Source organism: Heterodontus francisci, chromosome 11, assembly GCF_036365525.1.
Source record: "Heterodontus francisci isolate sHetFra1 chromosome 11, sHetFra1.hap1, whole genome shotgun sequence".
Lineage (NCBI taxonomy): Eukaryota > Metazoa > Chordata > Chondrichthyes > Heterodontiformes > Heterodontidae > Heterodontus > Heterodontus francisci.
In genome coordinates this window covers 121,757,516-121,773,556 of record NC_090381.1, presented here as the reverse complement: position 1 = coordinate 121,773,556, position 16,041 = coordinate 121,757,516, and the positions used below count along the sequence as shown (strand labels likewise).

General features: G+C 49.8%; 1 protein-coding gene across 4 annotated transcripts in view; it reads right to left on the bottom strand.

Moving 5' to 3' along the window:
• The window catches only part of lrrc34 (leucine rich repeat containing 34), a 187,769-nt gene that overhangs the window by 84,808 nt on the left and 86,920 nt on the right, over positions 1 to 16,041 (bottom strand). For all 4 annotated transcript variants that reach the window (XM_068041610.1, XM_068041612.1, XM_068041611.1 and 1 more), the window contains one exon: positions 10,543 to 10,671. In XM_068041610.1, the coding sequence (XP_067897711.1) occupies positions 10,543 to 10,671 (129 nt within the window). The remainder of the gene's footprint in view (positions 1 to 10,542; positions 10,672 to 16,041) is intronic.

Sequence of the window (16,041 nt, the reverse complement as noted above, 5' to 3'; positions counted from 1 at the left end):
CTCTACTCAATTTGCTCGTGTCTCAGGTATTATCAGAGATTACCTTTGAGGTTCTGTTTTTAAGTTTATCCCCTAGCTGCTTATGCTCTCCAAGCAGAACTTCTTTCCCAGTCCTATCTATGTCATTAGTACCTATGTGGACCACAACAACTGGATCCTGCCCCTCCCACTGCAAGTCCTTCTCCAGCTCAGAACAGATGTCCCAAACACTGGTACCGGGCAGGCAACACAGCCTTCTGGACTCTCACTCTCGGCTGCAGAGAACTGTATCTATCCCCCTGACTACTACCCCTTAATTCCTATTTACTTTTTTTTAATTCACTCATGGGATGTGGGCGTCGCTGGCCAGGCCAGCATTCTTTGCCCATCCCTAATTGCCCTTGAGAAGGTGGTGGTGAGCTGCCTTCTTGAACCGCTGCAGTCCATGTGGGGTAGGTATACCCACAGTGCTGTTAGGAAGGGAGTTCCAGGACTTTGACCCAGCGACAGTGAAGGAATGGCGATATAGTTCCAAGTCAGGATGGTGTGTGACTTGGAGGGGAACTTGCAGGTGGTGGTGTTCCCATGTATTTGCTGCCCTTGTCCTTCTAGTTGGTAGAGGTCACAGGTTTGGAAGGTGCTTTCTAAGGAGCCTTGGTGTGTTGCTGCAGTGCATCTTGTAGATGGTACACACTGCTGCTACTGTGCGTCGGTGGTGGAGGGAGTGAATGTTTTCAGATGGTGTGCCAATCAAACGGGCTGCTTTGTCCTGGATGGTGTCGAGCTTCTTGAGTGTTGTTGGAGATGTACCCATCCAGGCAAGTGGAGAGTATTCCATCACACTCCTGACTTGTGCCTTGTAGATGGTGGACAGGCTTTGGGGAGACAGGAGGTGAGTTACTTGCTGCAGGATTCCTAGCCTCTGACCTGCTCTTGTAGCCACGGTATTTATATGGCTACTCCAGTTCAGTTTCTGGTCAATGGTAGCCCCTAGGATGTTGATAGTGGGGGATTCAGCGATGGTAATGCTATTGAATGTCAAGGGGAGATGGTTAGATTCTCTCTTGTTAGAGATGGTCATTGCCTGGCACTTGTGGCACGAATGTTACTTGCCACTTCTCAGCCCAAGCCTGGATATTGTCCAGGTCTTGCTGCATTTCTACACGGACTGCTTCAGTATCTGAGGAGTCACGAATGGTGCTGAACATTGTGCAATCATCAGCGAACATCCCCACATCTGACCTTATGATTGAAGGAAGGTCATTGATGAAGAAGCTGAAGATGGTTGGGCCTAGGACACTACCCTGAGGAACTCCTGCAGTGATGTCCTGGAGCTCCAACAACCACAGCCATCTTCCTTTGCGTTAGGTATGACTCCAGCCAGCGGAGGGCTTTCCCCAATTCCCATTGACCTCAGTTTTGCTATGGCTTCTTGATGCCATTCTCGGTCAAATGCTGCCTTGATGTCAAGGGCAGTCACTCTCACCTCACCTCTTGCATTCAGCTCTTTTATCCATGTTTGAACCAAGGCTGTAATGAGGTCAGGAGCTGAGTGGGGCTGGCGGAACCCAAACTGAGCGTCACTGAGCAGGTTATTGCTGAGCAAGTGCCGCTTGATGGCACTGTTGATGACACCTTCCATCACTTTACTGATGATTGAGAGTAGGCTGATGGGGCGGTAATTGGCCGGGTTGGACTTGTCCTGCTTTTTGTGTACAGGACATACCTGGGCAATTTTCCACATTGCCGGGTAGATGCCAGTGTTGTAGCTGTACTGGAACAGCTTGGCTAGGGGCGCGGCAAGTTCTGGAACACAGGTCTTCAGTACTATTGCCAGAATATTGTCAGGGCCCATAGATTTTGCAGTATCCAGTGCCTTCAGTCGTTTCTTGATATCACGCGGAGTGAATCGAATTGGCTGAAGTCTGGCATCTGTGATGCTGGGGACTTCAGGAGGAGGCTGAGATGGATCATCAACTTCTGGCTGAAGATTGTTGCAAATGCTTCAGCCTTATCTTTCGCACTGATGTGCTGGGCTCCCCCATCATTGAGGATGGGGATATTTGTGGAGCCACATCCTCCAGTTAGTTGTTTAATTGTCCACCACCATTCATGGCTGGATGTGGCAGGACTGCAGAGCTTAGATCTGATCCGTTGGTTATGGGATCGCATAGTTCTGTCTATCGCATGTTGCTTACACATTCTGGCACGCAGATAGTCCTGTGTTGTAGCTTCACCAGGTTGACAACTCATTTTGAGATATGCCTGGTGCTGCTCCTGGCATGCCCTTCTGCACTCTTCATTGAACCAGGGTTGGTCTCCTGGCTTGATGGTAATGGTAGAGTGGGGGATATGCCGGGCCATGAGGTTACAGATTGTGGTTGAGTACAATTCTGCTGCTGCTGATGGCCCACAGCGCCTCATTGATGCCCAGTTTTGCAGTGCTAGATCTGTTCGAAATCTATCCCATTTAGCACGGTGATAGTGCCACACAACACGATGGAGGGTATCCTCAAAGTGAAGGCGGGACTTCGTCTCCACAAGTACTATGCGGTGGTCACTCCTACCAATACTGTCATGGACAGAAGCATCTGTGGCAGGCACATTGGTGAGGACGATATCAAGTATGTATTTCCCTCAAAGAACAAAGAACAGTACAGCACAGGAACAGGCCATTCGGCCCTCCAAGCCTGCGCCGATCTTGATGCCTGCCTAAACTAAAACCTCCTGCACTTCCGGGGACCGTATCCCTCTATTCCCTTCCTATTCATGTTTTTGTCAAGATGCCTCTTAAACGTCGCTATCGTACCTGCTTCCACCACCTCCCCCGGCTGCATGTTCCAGACACTCACCACCCTCTGTGTAAACAACTTGCCTCACACATCCCTCTAAACTTTGCCCCTCGCACCTTAAACCTATGTCCCCTAGTAACTGACTCTTCCACCCTGGGAAAAAGCTTCTGACTATCCACTCTGTCCATGCCACTCATAATCTTGTAAACCTCTATCATGTCGCCCCTCCACCTCCGTCGTTCCAGTGAAAACAATCTGAGTTTTTCCAACCTCTCCTCATAGCTAATGCCCTCCAGACCAGGCAACATCCTGGTAAACCTCTTCTGTACCCTCTCCAAAGCCTCCATGTCCTTCTGGTAGTGTGGCGACCAGAATTGCACGCAATATTCTAAGTGCGGCCCAACTAAAGTTCTGTACAGCTGCAGCATGACTTGCCAATTTTTATACTCTATGCCCCCGACCAATGAAGGCAAGCATGCCGTATGCTTTCTTGACTACCTTATTCACCTGCGTTGCCACTTTCAGTGACCTGTGGACCTGTACGCCCAGATCTCTCTGCCTGTCAATACTCCTAAGGGTTCTGCAATTCACTGAATACTTCCCCCCTGCATTAGACCTTACAAAATGCATTACCTCACATTTGTCCGGATTAAACTCCATCTGCCATTTCTCCGCCCAAGTCTCCAACCGTTCAATATCCTGCTGTATCCTTTGACAATCCTCATCACTATCCGCAACTCCACCAACCTTTGTGTCATCCGCAAACTTACCAAGCAGACCAGCTACATTTTCCTCCAAATCATTTATACATACTGCAATGGCAAACGTCCCAGCACTGATCCCTGCGGAACACCACTAGTCACATCCCTCCATTCAGAAAAGCACACTTCCACTGTTACCCTCTGTCTTCTGTAACCGAGCCAGTTCTGTATCCATCTTGCCAGCTCACCTCTGATCCCGTGTGACTTCACCTTTTGCACCAGTCTGCCATGAGGGACCTTGTCAAAGGCTTTACTGAAGTCCATATAGATAACATCCACTGCCCTTCCTTCATCAACCATCTTTGTCACTTCCTCAAAAAACTCAATCAAATTAGTGAGGCACGACCTCCCCTTCACAAAACCATGCTGCCTCTCGCTAATAAGTTTGTTTGTTTCCAAATGGGAGTAAATCCTGTCCCAAAGAATCCTCTCTAATAATTTCCCTACCACTGACGTAAGTCTCACCGGCCTATAATTTCCTGAATTATCCTTGCAACCCTTCTTAAACAAAGGAACAACATTGGCTATTCTCCAGTCCTCTGGGACCTCACCTGTAGCAAATGAGGATGCAAAGATTTCTGTCAAGGCCCCAGCAATTTCTTCCCTTGCCTCCCTCAGTATTCTGGGGTAGATCCCATCAGGCCCTGGGGACTAATCTACTTTAACGCTTTGCAAGATACCCAACACCTCCTCCTTTTTGATAATGAGATGACTGAGACTATCTACACTCCCTTCCCTCGGCTCATCATCCACCAAGTCCTTCTCTTTGGTGAATACTGATGCAAAGTACTCATTTAGTACCTCGCCCATTTCCTCTGGCTCCACACATAGATTCCCTTCTCTGTCCTTGAGTGGGCCAACCCTTTCCCTAGTTACCCTCTTGCTCTTTATATACGTATAAAAAGCCTTGGGATTTTCCTTAATCCTGTTTGCCAATGACTTTTCATGACCCCTTTTAGCCCTCCTGACTCCTTGCTTAAGTTCCTTCCTACTGTCTTTATATTCCTCAAGGGATTCGTCTGTTCCTAGCCTTCCAGCCCTTACAAATGCTTCCTTTTTCTTTTTGACTAGGCTCACAATATCCTGCGTTATCCAAGGTTCCCGAAACTTGCCAAACTTATCCTTCTTCCTCACAGGAACATGCTGGTCCTGGATTCTAATCAACTGACGTTTGAAAGACTCCCACATGTCAGATGTTGATTTACCCTCAAACAACCGCCCCCAATCTAAATTCTTCAGTTCCTGCCTAATATTGTTATAATTAACTTTCACCCAATTTAGCACCTTCACCCGAGGACTACTCTTATCCTTATCCACAAGTACCTTAAAACTTGCGGAATTATGGTCACTGTTCCTGAAATGCTCCCCGACTGAAACTTCGACCACCTGGCCGGGCTCATTCCCCAATACCAGGTCCCGTACGGCCCCATCCCTAGTTGGACTATCTACATATTGTTTCAAGAAGCCCTCCTTGATACTCCTTACAAATTCTGCCCCATCCAAGCCCCTAGCACTAAGTGAGTCCCAGTCAATATAGGGGAAGTTAAAATCACCCACCACTACAACCCTGTTACCTTTACATCTTTCCAAAATCTGTCCACATATCTGCTCCTCCACCTCCCGCTGGCTGTTGGGAGGCCTGTAGAAAACCCCCAACATCGTGACTGCACCCTTCCTATTCCTGAGCTCCACCCATATTGCCTCGCTGCATGACCCCTCCAAGGTGTCCTCCCGCAGTACAGCTATGATATTCTCCTTAACCAGTAATGCAACTCCCTCACACCTTTGACATCCCCCTCTATCACGCCTGAAGCTTCTAAGTCCTGGAACATTTAGCTGCCAATCCTGTCCTTCCCTCAACCAAGTCTCTGTAATAGCAACAACATTATATTTCCAAGTACTAATCCAAGCTCTAAGTTCATCTGCCTTACCTGTTATACTTCTCGCATTGAAACAAATGCACTTCAGACCACCAGTCCCGCTGTGCTCAGCAACATCTTCCTGCCTGCTCTTCCTCTTCGTCTTACTGGCCTTATTTACCAGTTCCCCCTCATTTATTTCACCTGCTGTCCTACTGCTCTGGTTCCCACCCCCCTGCCACACTAGTTTAAACTCTCCCGAGTGACGCTAGCAAACCTTGCAGCCAGGATATTTGTGCCCCTCCAGTTTAGATGCAACCCGTCCTTCTTGTACAGGTCCCATCTGTTCCTGAAGAAATCCCAATGATCCAGATATCTGAAACCCTCTCTCCTACACCAGCTGTTCAGCCACGTGTATAGCTGCACAATCTTCCTATTTCTAGCCTCACTGGCATGTGGCACAGGGAGTAATCCCGAGATTACAACCCTAGAGGTCCTGTCTTTTAACGTTATACCTAACCCCAAACTCCCCCTGCAGGACCTCATCACTCTTCCTGCCTATGTCATTGGTACCGATGTGTACCACAACGTCTGGCTGTTCACCCACCCCCTTCAGCATGCCCCCTGTCCGTTCAGAGACATCCTTGACCCTGGCACCAGGGAGGCAACATACCATCCTGGAGTCTCTTTCACGTCCACAGAAGCGCCTATCTGTGCCCCTGACTATAGAGTCCTCTCTAACTATTGCTCTTCTGCGCTTTGTTCCTCCCTGCTGAACAACAGGGCCAGCCGTGGTACCACTGCTCTGGCAGCTGCTGTTTTCCCCTGATAGGCCATCCCCCCCAACAGTATCGAAAACGGTACACTTGTTAGAGAGGGGGATAGCCACAGGGGATTCCTGCACTGACTGCCTGCCCCTTCTAGCGGTCACCCATCTATCTGCCTGCACCTTGGGTGTAACCACTTCTCTAAAACTCCTGTCTATGACACTTTCTGCCACCTGCATGCTCCTAAGTGCATCCAATTGCCGCTCCAACCGATCCATGCGGTCTGTGAGGAGCTGCAACTGGGTACACTTCCTGCAGATGTAGTCATCTGGAACGCTGGAAGTGTCACGGACCGCCCACATCTCACAGGTGAAGCACTTCACCCCTCTAACTGACATTTCTAGCACTAATTATTAAATTAATTTAAAATAAATAAATACTTATTAAATCCTTACTAAATTGTTATAATCCACGGTAGGCTATTGCAGAAAATACGGAAGTATGGGATTGAAGGTGATTTAGAGCTTTGGATCAGAAATTGGCTAGCTGAAAGAAGACAGAGGGTGGTGATTGATGGCAAATGTTCATCCTGGAGTTTAGTTACTAGTGGTGAACCGCAAGGATCTGTTTTGGGGCCACTGCTGTTTGTCATTTTTATAAATGACCTGGATGAGGGTGTAGAAGGGTGGGTTAGTATATTTGCGGATTACACGAAGGTCGGTGGAGTTGTGGATAGTGCCGAAGGATGTTGTAGGTTACAGAGGGACATAGATAGGCTGCAGAGCTGGGCTGAGAGATGGCAAATGGAGTTTAATGCGGAAAAGTGTGAGGTGATTCACTTTGGAAGGAGTAACAGGAATGCAGAGTACTGGGCTAATGGGAAGATTCTTGGTAGTGTAGATGAACAGAGAGATCTTGGTGTCCAGGTACATAAATCCCTGAAAGTTGCCACCCAGGTTAATAGGGCTGTTAAGAAGGCATATGGTGTATTAGCTTTTATTAGTAGGGGGATCGAGTTTCGGAGCCACGAGGTCATGCTGCAGCTGTACAAAACTCTGGTGCGGCCGCACCTGGAGTATTGCGTGCAGTTCTGGTCACCGCATTATAGGAAGGATGTGGAAGCTTTGGAAAGGGTGCAGAGGAGATTTACTAGGATGTTGCCTGGTATGGAGGGAAGGTCATACGAGGAAAGGCTGAGGGACTTGAGGTTGTTTTCGTTAGAGAGAAGGAGGAGGAGAGGTGACTTAATAGAGACATATAAGATAATCAGAGGGTTAGATAGGGTGGATAGTGAGAGTCTTTTTCCTCGGATGGTGATGGCAAACATGAGGGGACATAGCTTTAAGTTGAGGGGTGATAGATATAGGACAGATGTCAGAGGTAGTTTCTTTACTTAGAGAGTGGTAGGGGCGTGGAACGCCCTGCCTGCAACAGTAGTAGACTCGCCAACTTTAAGGGCATTTAAGTGGTCATTGGATAGACATATGGATGAAAATGGAATAGTTTAGGTCAGATGGTTTCACAGGTCGGCGCAACATCGAGGGCTGAAGTGCCTGTACTGCGCTGTAATGTTTTATGTTCTATGTTCTATATGTTCCCTAGTGCTAGATTCCTACTATAAATATTAAATGCTAACTAAACACAGTAATATCCTCCCTCTGGTTTAATTCTTCTTCTTTTGGGCCTCCTTATCTCGAGAGACAATGGATAGGTGCCTGGAGGTGGTCAGTGGTTTGTGAAGCAGCGCCTGGAGTGGCTATAAAGGCCAATTCTGGAGTGACAGGCTCTTCCACAGGTGCTGCAGAGAAATTTGTTTGTCGGGGCTGTTACACAGTTGGCCAACCCCTTGCGCCTCTGTCTTTTTTCCTGCCAACTACTAAGTCTCTTCGACTCGCCACAATTTTGCCCTGTCTTTATTAATTAGTTAATTAGGGTTTTAATCAATTTTTATCAATGTTTTATTTTCAAATTCAGTTAAAAAAAATTCCCTCCCAGCCAATTAAGTCACAGCTTTCCTGTGACGTCACTTTCAGCTTTTTTACCAGAGGTAAGTTTTTTTATACTTACCGGTCCGGAACTCCACCCTCCGAGTCTTCTCCCAGTCAGGTGTGTTCTTTGGAAGCTCTTGGCTCCCCTCACTCTGAGGACAGGTAGGAAATGAAAGGAGCTCCTCGCTCCCTCCTTACCGAACTTCCTCAGTCACCAAACTTCCACTGTAGCACTCAAATCCAACCCAAGTCAGCACTCCAGTGCAAAACCACCTGCCGCAGACCCAGTCTAGCAGCTATGTCCTTTAGGACTCGGCCAGCTCGATCAGTAGTGATGCTACCGAGCCACTCTTGGTGATGGACATTGAAGTCCCCCACCTAGAGTACATTTTGTGCCCTTGCCACCCTCAGTGCTTTCTCCAAGTGGTGTTCAACATGGAGGAGTCCTGAGTCATCAGCTGAGGGACGGCGGTAGGTGGTAATCAGTAGGAGGTTTCCTTGTCCATGTTTGATCTGATGCCAAGAGACTTTATGGGGTCCAGAGTCAATGTTGAGGACTCCCAGGGCAACTCCCTCCCTACTGTATACCACTGTGCCACCACCTCTGGTGGGTCTGTCCTGCTGGTGGGACAGGACATACCCAGGGATGGTGATTGTAGTGTCTGGGACATTGTCTGTAAGGTATGATTCTGTGAGTATGACTATGTCAGGCTGTTGCTTGACTAGTCTGTGGGACAGCTCTCCCAACTTTGGCACAAGCCCCAAGATGTTAGTAAGGAGAACTTTGCAGGGTTGACAGGGCTGGGTTTGCCGTTGTCGTTTCCGGTGCCTAGGTCGATGCCGGGTGGTCCGTCCGGTTTCATTCCTTTTTATAGACTTCGTAGCGGTTAGGTACAACTGAGTGTCTTGCTAGGCCATTTCAGAGGGCATGTAAGAGTCAACCACATTGGCTGTGGGTCTGGAGTCACATGTAGGCCAGACCAGGTAAGGACAGCAGATTTCCTTCCCTATAGCACATTAGTGAACCAGATGGGTTTTAGCTGGAATGGCTTCCTGTACTGTGGTGCCATGGTCAGTTCACTCATCCACCTTGAATCCCCACTTTTTCATACTGGCTGCAAAAGCCTTGAACATAATATAAAATAAAAACAAGAAATGCTGGAATCACTCAGCAGGTCTGGCAGCATCTGTGGAAAGAGAAGCAGAGTTAACATTTCGGGTCAGTGACCCTTCTTCAGAAGCCTTGAACTGTTGGACAATTGCAAGGGCTGAGGCTCCTCCAATTCTACCTTCTTGATCTCCATACCTGCCTCACTCGCAGTCACATCCTGCTGCCTCTGACCATGGACAAGATCAGACGGCCCTATCCTAAGGGGTCATAGAGTCATAGAACATACAGCCTAGAAACAGGCCCTTCGGCCCACCGCGTCCCTGCCGACCATAATGCCTATCTATACTAATCCCACCTCCTGTGACCACCTCCTGGAGAAAAGTGTTCAATAACTTTCCCCATCCCTGATGTGCCACAATATCTGCAGCTTGGCTTGCAATCAATTAACTCTGAACTGAAACAAAAACAAGAAATGCTGGATTCACTCAGCAGGTCTGGCAGCATCTGTGGAAAGAGAAGCAGAGTTAACGTTTCGGGTCAGTGACCCTTCACGTTAACTCTGCTTCTCTTTCTACAGATGCTGCCAGACCTGCTGAGTGAATCCAGCATTTCTTGTTTTTGTTTCAGATTTCCAGCATCCGCAGTATTTTGCTTTTAGAACTCTGAACTGAAGCTCCTTGAGCCGCAGACACTAACTGCAGATGTGTTTGCCATGGATCAGACAGGTGTCCACGAGCTCCCATATTCTGCAGCTGCCACACATCATCTGCCCTGCCATCTTTATAGTGTTTAATTAAAATCTAATAAGTAAAATAATTAATTAATTAATGTCTCTAGCCCTGCCTGTGCTTATATTCTTATTATTTCAATAAATGTTCTACTTACCCCAATTGAAATTCCCTAGTTAAGGTGAGTAGGAAACACTCACCAGCCAATCTAATAAGCTTTACTACAATTAGTAAACCTTACTACACACACTGACACATACACACAAATGACACACACTGACAAACGCATGCACTGATACATACGCAGACTCGTTCGCACACACAGACTCCTGTGCGCACACTGACACACACACACTGGTTTGCGCGCTCACACTCACGCACACATACACTATAGACACATACACGCACACAAATACACACAAATGCACATGAATACATATTGACATACACACTGGCATACGTGCACAGTGACATGCTCTCATATACAATAACACATGTACACTGATATTCTGACATACACATGCTGATAGATATTAATACACAACTGAGCCACTCACCAAATCACAGTCACCGAGATCCAGTGACTCCAACGTGTTATTTAGCTGCAGCATTGTTGCAAAGTGCATTCCGCCTTTATTTCCAATTTTATTCCCATTCATCCTCAGGTGCTTCAGTGATCTGTTCAACTGAATTATAAGATTTTTTTTACTGTGAGATTGTGGCCCTCTAATTGTGATTAAAGATTTATTGACAGATTTTAATTCTTAGCTTTTTATCTCCCACATTTCATCTTCTGGATCCAAAGGACAGAAAAATCCCAGTGAATCATCTTCATCTTTACTTATATTTTCTCTGCTTTGAACCTCCCCCACCCACAGCCCCCAAATCCAGGAAAATCACCATACCCAGCCCTCCCCCACCCCAAGGTAACACTCAGTCCAAGAACCAAAGCAAAGGGAAAGAGGCAGAACCCCTAGAGCACAGGGTCTCTGCCACATTTGTATAGTGACCCCACCAGAGGAGGTAGTCCCACCCACACCAGCTACAGTTAGCCTCCCTGCCACATATCAACATCGTAACATCAGGGAAAACAGTGGGATTTAGCCCCTGTTTCCAATGGGTCAGAGAGGGTCAGAGAGTGGGATTTAGCCCCTGTATCCAGTAGGTCAGAGAGTGTCAGAGAGTGGGATTTACACTCTGTTTCCAGGGGGTCAGAGAGGGTCAGAGAGTTCGATTTAGCCCCTGTTTCCAGTGGGTCAGTGAGGGTCAGAGAGTGGGATTTAGCCCCTGTTTCCAGTGGGTCAGAGAGTGGGATTTAGCCCCTGTTTCCAGTGGGTCAGAGAGGGTCAGAGAGTGGGATTAGCCCCGGTTTCCAGCCGTTCAGAGAGGTGCAGAGAGTGGGATTTAGCCACTGTTTCCATTGGGTCAGAGGGTGGGATTTTGCCCATTTCCAGTGGGTCAGAGAGTGGGATTTAGCCCCCGTTTCCAAGGGCTCAGAGAGGGTCAGAGAGGGTCAGAGAGTGGGATTTAGCCGCTGTTTCCAGGGGGTCAGAGAGGGTCAGAGAGTGGGATTTAGCCCCTGTTTCCAGGGGGTCAGAGAGGGTCAGAGAGTGGGATTTAGCCCCTGTATCCAGTAGGTCAGAGAGTGTCAGAGAGTGGGATTTACACTCTGTTTCCAGGGGGTCAGAGAGGGTCAGAGAGTTCGATTTAGCCCCTGTTTCCAGTGGGTCAGTGAGGGTCAGAGAGTGGGATTTAGCCCCTGTTTCCAGTGGGTCAGAGAGTGGGATTTAGCCCCTGTTTCCAGTGGGTCAGAGAGGGTCAGAGAGTGGGATTAGCCCCGGTTTCCAGCCGTTCAGAGAGGTGCAGAGAGTGGGATTTAGCCACTGTTTCCATTGGGTCAGAGGGTGGGATTTTGCCCATTTCCAGTGGGTCAGAGAGTGGGATTTAGCCCCCGTTTCCAAGGGCTCAGAGAGGGTCAGAGAGGGTCAGAGAGTGGGATTTAGCCGCTGTTTCCAGGGGGTCAGAGAGGGTCAGAGAGTGGGATTTAGCCCCTGTTTCCAGGGGGTCAGAGAGGGTCAGAGAGTGGGATTTAACCCCTGTTTCCAGTGGGACAGAGGGTGGGATTTTGACCCTGTTTCCAGTGGGTCAGAGAGGGTCAGAGAGTGTGATTTCGCCCGTGTTTCCAGTGGGTCAGAGAGGGTCAGAGAGTGGGATTTAGCCCCTGTTTCCAGTGTGTCAGATAGGGTCAGAGAGTGGGATTTAGCCCCTGTTTCCAGAGGGTCAGAGAGTGGGATTCAGCCCCTGTTTCCAGGGGGTCACAGAGTGGGATTTAGCCCCTGTTTCAAGTGGGTCAGAGAGGGTCAGAGAGTGGGATTTAGCCCCTGTTTCCAGTGTGTCAGATAGGGTCAGAGAGTGGGATTTAGCCCCTGTTTCCAGTGGGTCAGAGAGGGTCAGAGAGTGGGATTTAACCCCTGTTCCCAGTAGGTCAGAGAGGGTCAGAGAGTGGGATTTTGCCCCTGTTTCCAGAGGGTCAGAGAGTGGGATTTAGCCCCTGTTTCCAGTGGGTCAGAGAGGGTATGAGAGTGGGATTTGGCCCGTTTCCCGTGGGGGAGAGGGTGGGATTTTGCACCTGTTTCCTGTTGGTCAGAGAGGGTCAGAGAGTGGGATTTAGCCCCTGTTTCCAGGGGGTCAGAGAGGGTCACAGAGTGGGATTTAGCCCCTGTTTCCAGGGGGTCAGAGGGGGTCTGACAGTGGGATTTAGCCCCTGTTTCCAGCAGTTCAGAGAGGTTCAGAGAGTGGGATTTAGCCAGTGTTTCCAGTGGGTCAGAGGGTGGGATTTTGCCCCTGTTTCCAGTGCGTCAGAGAGGGTCAGAGAATGGAATTTAGCCACAGTTTCCAGTGGGTCGGAGAGGGTCAGAGAGTGGGATTTGGCCCCTGTTTCCAGTAGGTTCAAGAGTGGGATTTAACCCCTGTTTCCAGTGGGTCAGAGAGGGTCAGAGAGTGGGATTAAGCCCCAGTTTCCAGTGGCTCAGAGAGTGGGAGATAGCCCCTGATTCCAATGGGTTAGAGAGGGTCAGAGAGTGGGATTCAGTCCCTGTTTCCAGTGGGTCAGAGAGTGGGATTTAGCCCCTGTTTCCAGTGGGTCAGTGAGGATCAGAGAGTGGGATTTAGCCCCTGTTTCCAGGGGGTCAGAGAGAGTCAGAGAGTGGGATTTAGCACCTGTTTCCAGTGGGTCAGAGAGTAGGATTTAGCACCTGTTTCCAGTGGGTCAGAGAGTAGGATTTAGCCCCTGTTTCCAGTGGGTCAGAGAGGGTCAGAGAGTGGGCTTTAGCCCCTGTTTCCAGTGGGGCAGAGAGGGTCAGAGAGTGGGCTTTAGCCCCTGTTTCCAGTGGGGCAGAGAGGGTCAGAGAGTGGGCTTTAGCCCCTGTTTCCAGTGGGGCAGAGAGGGTCAGAGAGTGGGCTTTAGCCCCTGTTTCCAGTGGGGCAGAGAGGGTCAGAGAGTGGGCTTTAGCCCCTGTTTCCAGTGGGGCAGAGAGGGTCAGAGAGTGGGCTTTAGCCCCTGTTTCCAGTGGGGCAGAGAGGGTCAGAGAGTGGGCTTTAGCCCCTGTTTCCAGTGGGGCAGAGAGGGTCAGAGAGTGGGCTTTAGCCCCTGTTTCCAGTGGGGCAGAGAGGGTCAGAGAGTGGGCTTTAGCCCCTGTTTCCAGTGGGGCAGAGAGGGTGAGAGAGTAGGATTTCGCACCTGTTTCCAGTGGGTCAGAAGGTGGGATTTTGCCCATTTCCAGTGGGTCAGAGAGGGTCAGAGAGTGGGATTTAGACTCTGTTTCCAGTGGGTCGGAAGGGGTCAGACAGTGGGATTTAGCCCCTGTTTCCAGAGGGTCAGACAGTGGGATTTAGCCCCTATTTCCAGTGGGTCAGAGACAGTCAGTGAGTGGGATTTAGCCCCTGTTTCCAGTGGGTGGGATTTTGCCCCTGTTTCCAGTGGGTCAGAGAGTGGGATTTAGCCCCTGTTTCCAGTGGGTCAGAGAGGGTCAGAGAGTGGGCTTTAGCCCCTGTTTCCAGTGGGGCAGAGAGGGTGAGAGAGTGGGATTTAGCCCCTGTTTCCAGTGGGTCAGAGAGGGTCAGAGAATGGGATTTGGACTCGGCTTCCAGTGGGTCAGAGAGTGGGATTAGCCCCTCTTTCCAGTGGGTCAGAGAGGGTCAGAGAGTGGGATTTACCCCGTTTCCAGTGGGTCAGAGAGTGGGATTTTGCCCCTGTTTCCAGTTGGTCAGAGAGGGTCAGAGAGTAGGATTTAGCCCCTGTTCCCCGTGGGTCAGTAAGGGTCAGAGAGTGGGATTTAGCCCCTGTTTCCAGTGGGTCAGAGAGGGTCAGAGAGTGGGATTTAGACTCTGTTTCCAGTGGGTCGGAGGGGGTCAGACAGTGGGATTTAGCCCCTGTTTCCAGAGGGTCAGAGAGTGGGATTTAGCCCCTATTTCCAGTGGGTCAGAGACAGTCAGTGAGTGGGATTTAGCCCCTGTTTCCAGTGGGTCAGAGGGTGGGATTTTGCCCCTGATTCCAGTGGGTGGGATTTTGCCCCTGTTTCCAGTGGGTCAGAGAGTGGGATTTAGCCCCTGTTTCCAGTGGGTCAGAGAGGGTCAGAGAATGGGATTTGGACTCGGCTTCCAGTGGGTCAGAGAGTGGGATTAGCCCCTGTTTCCAGAGGGTCAGAGAGTGGGATTTAGCCCCTCTTTCCAGTGGGTCAGAGAGGGTCAGAGAGTGGGATGTCGCCCCTGTTTCCAGTGGGTCAGAGAGGGTCAGAGAGTGGGATTTAGCCCCTGTTTCCAGTGGGTCAGAGGGTGGGATTTTGCCCCTGTTTCCAGTGGGTCAGAGAGTGGGATTTAGCCCCTGTTTCCAGTGGGTCAGAGAGGGTCAGAGAGTGGGATTTAGCCCTTGTTTCCAGTGGGTCAGAGAGGGTCAGAGAGTGGGATTTAGACTCTGTTTCCAGTAGATCAGAGAGGGTCAGAGAGTGGGATTTAGCCCCTGTTTCCAGAGGGTCAGAGAGTGGGATTTAGCCCCTGTTTCCAGTGGGTCAGAGAGCGTCAGAGAGTGGGATTTAGCCCCTGTTTCCAGTGGGTCAGAGCTTGGGATTTTACCCCTATTTCCAGTGGGTCAGAGAGGGTCAGAGAGTGGGATTTGGCCCCTGTTTCCAGTGGGTCAGAGAGGGTCAGAGAGTGGGATTTAGCGCCTGTTTCCAGTGGGTCAGAGAGGGTCAGAGAGTGGGATTTAGACTCTGTTTCCAGTGGTCAGAGAGGGTCAGAGAGTGGGATTTAGCCCCGGTTTCCAGTGGGTCAGAGAGGGTCAGAGAGTGGGATTTAGACTCTGTTTCCAGTGGGTCAGAGGGTCAGAGAGTGGGATTTAGCCCCTGTTTCCAGAGGGTCAGAGAGTGGGATTTAGCCCCTGTTTCCAGTGGGTCAGAGAGGGTCAGAGAGTGGGATTTAGTCCCTGTTTCCAGTGGGTCAGAGAGTGGGATTTAGCCCCTGTTTCCAGTGGGTCAGTGAGTGGGATTTAGCCCCTGTTTCCAGTGGGTCAGAGAGGGTCAGAGAGTGGGATTTAGACTCTGTTTCCAGTGGGTCAGAGAGTGGGATTTAGCCCCTGTTTCCAGTGGGTCAGAAAGCGTCAGAGAGAGGGATTTAGCCCCTGTTTCCAGGGGGTCAGAGAGGGTCAGAGAGTGGGATTTAGCGCCTGTTTCCAGTGGGTCAGAGAGGGTCAGAGAGTGGGATTTAGCCCTTGTTTCCAGTGGGTCAGAGAGGGTCAGAGAGTGGGATTTAGACTCTGTTTCCAGTGGGTCAGAGAGGGCCAGAGAGTGGGATTTAGCCCCTGTTTCCAGAGGGTCAGAGAGTGGGATTTAGCCCCTGTTTCCAGTGGGTCAGAGAGGGTCAGAGAGTGGGATTTAGTCCCTGTTTCCAGTGGGTCAGAGAGTGGGATTTAGCCCCTGTTTCCAGAGGGTCAGAGAGTGGGATTTAGCCCCTGTTTCCAGTGTGTCAGAGAGTAGGATTTCGCACCTGTTTCCAGTGGTCAG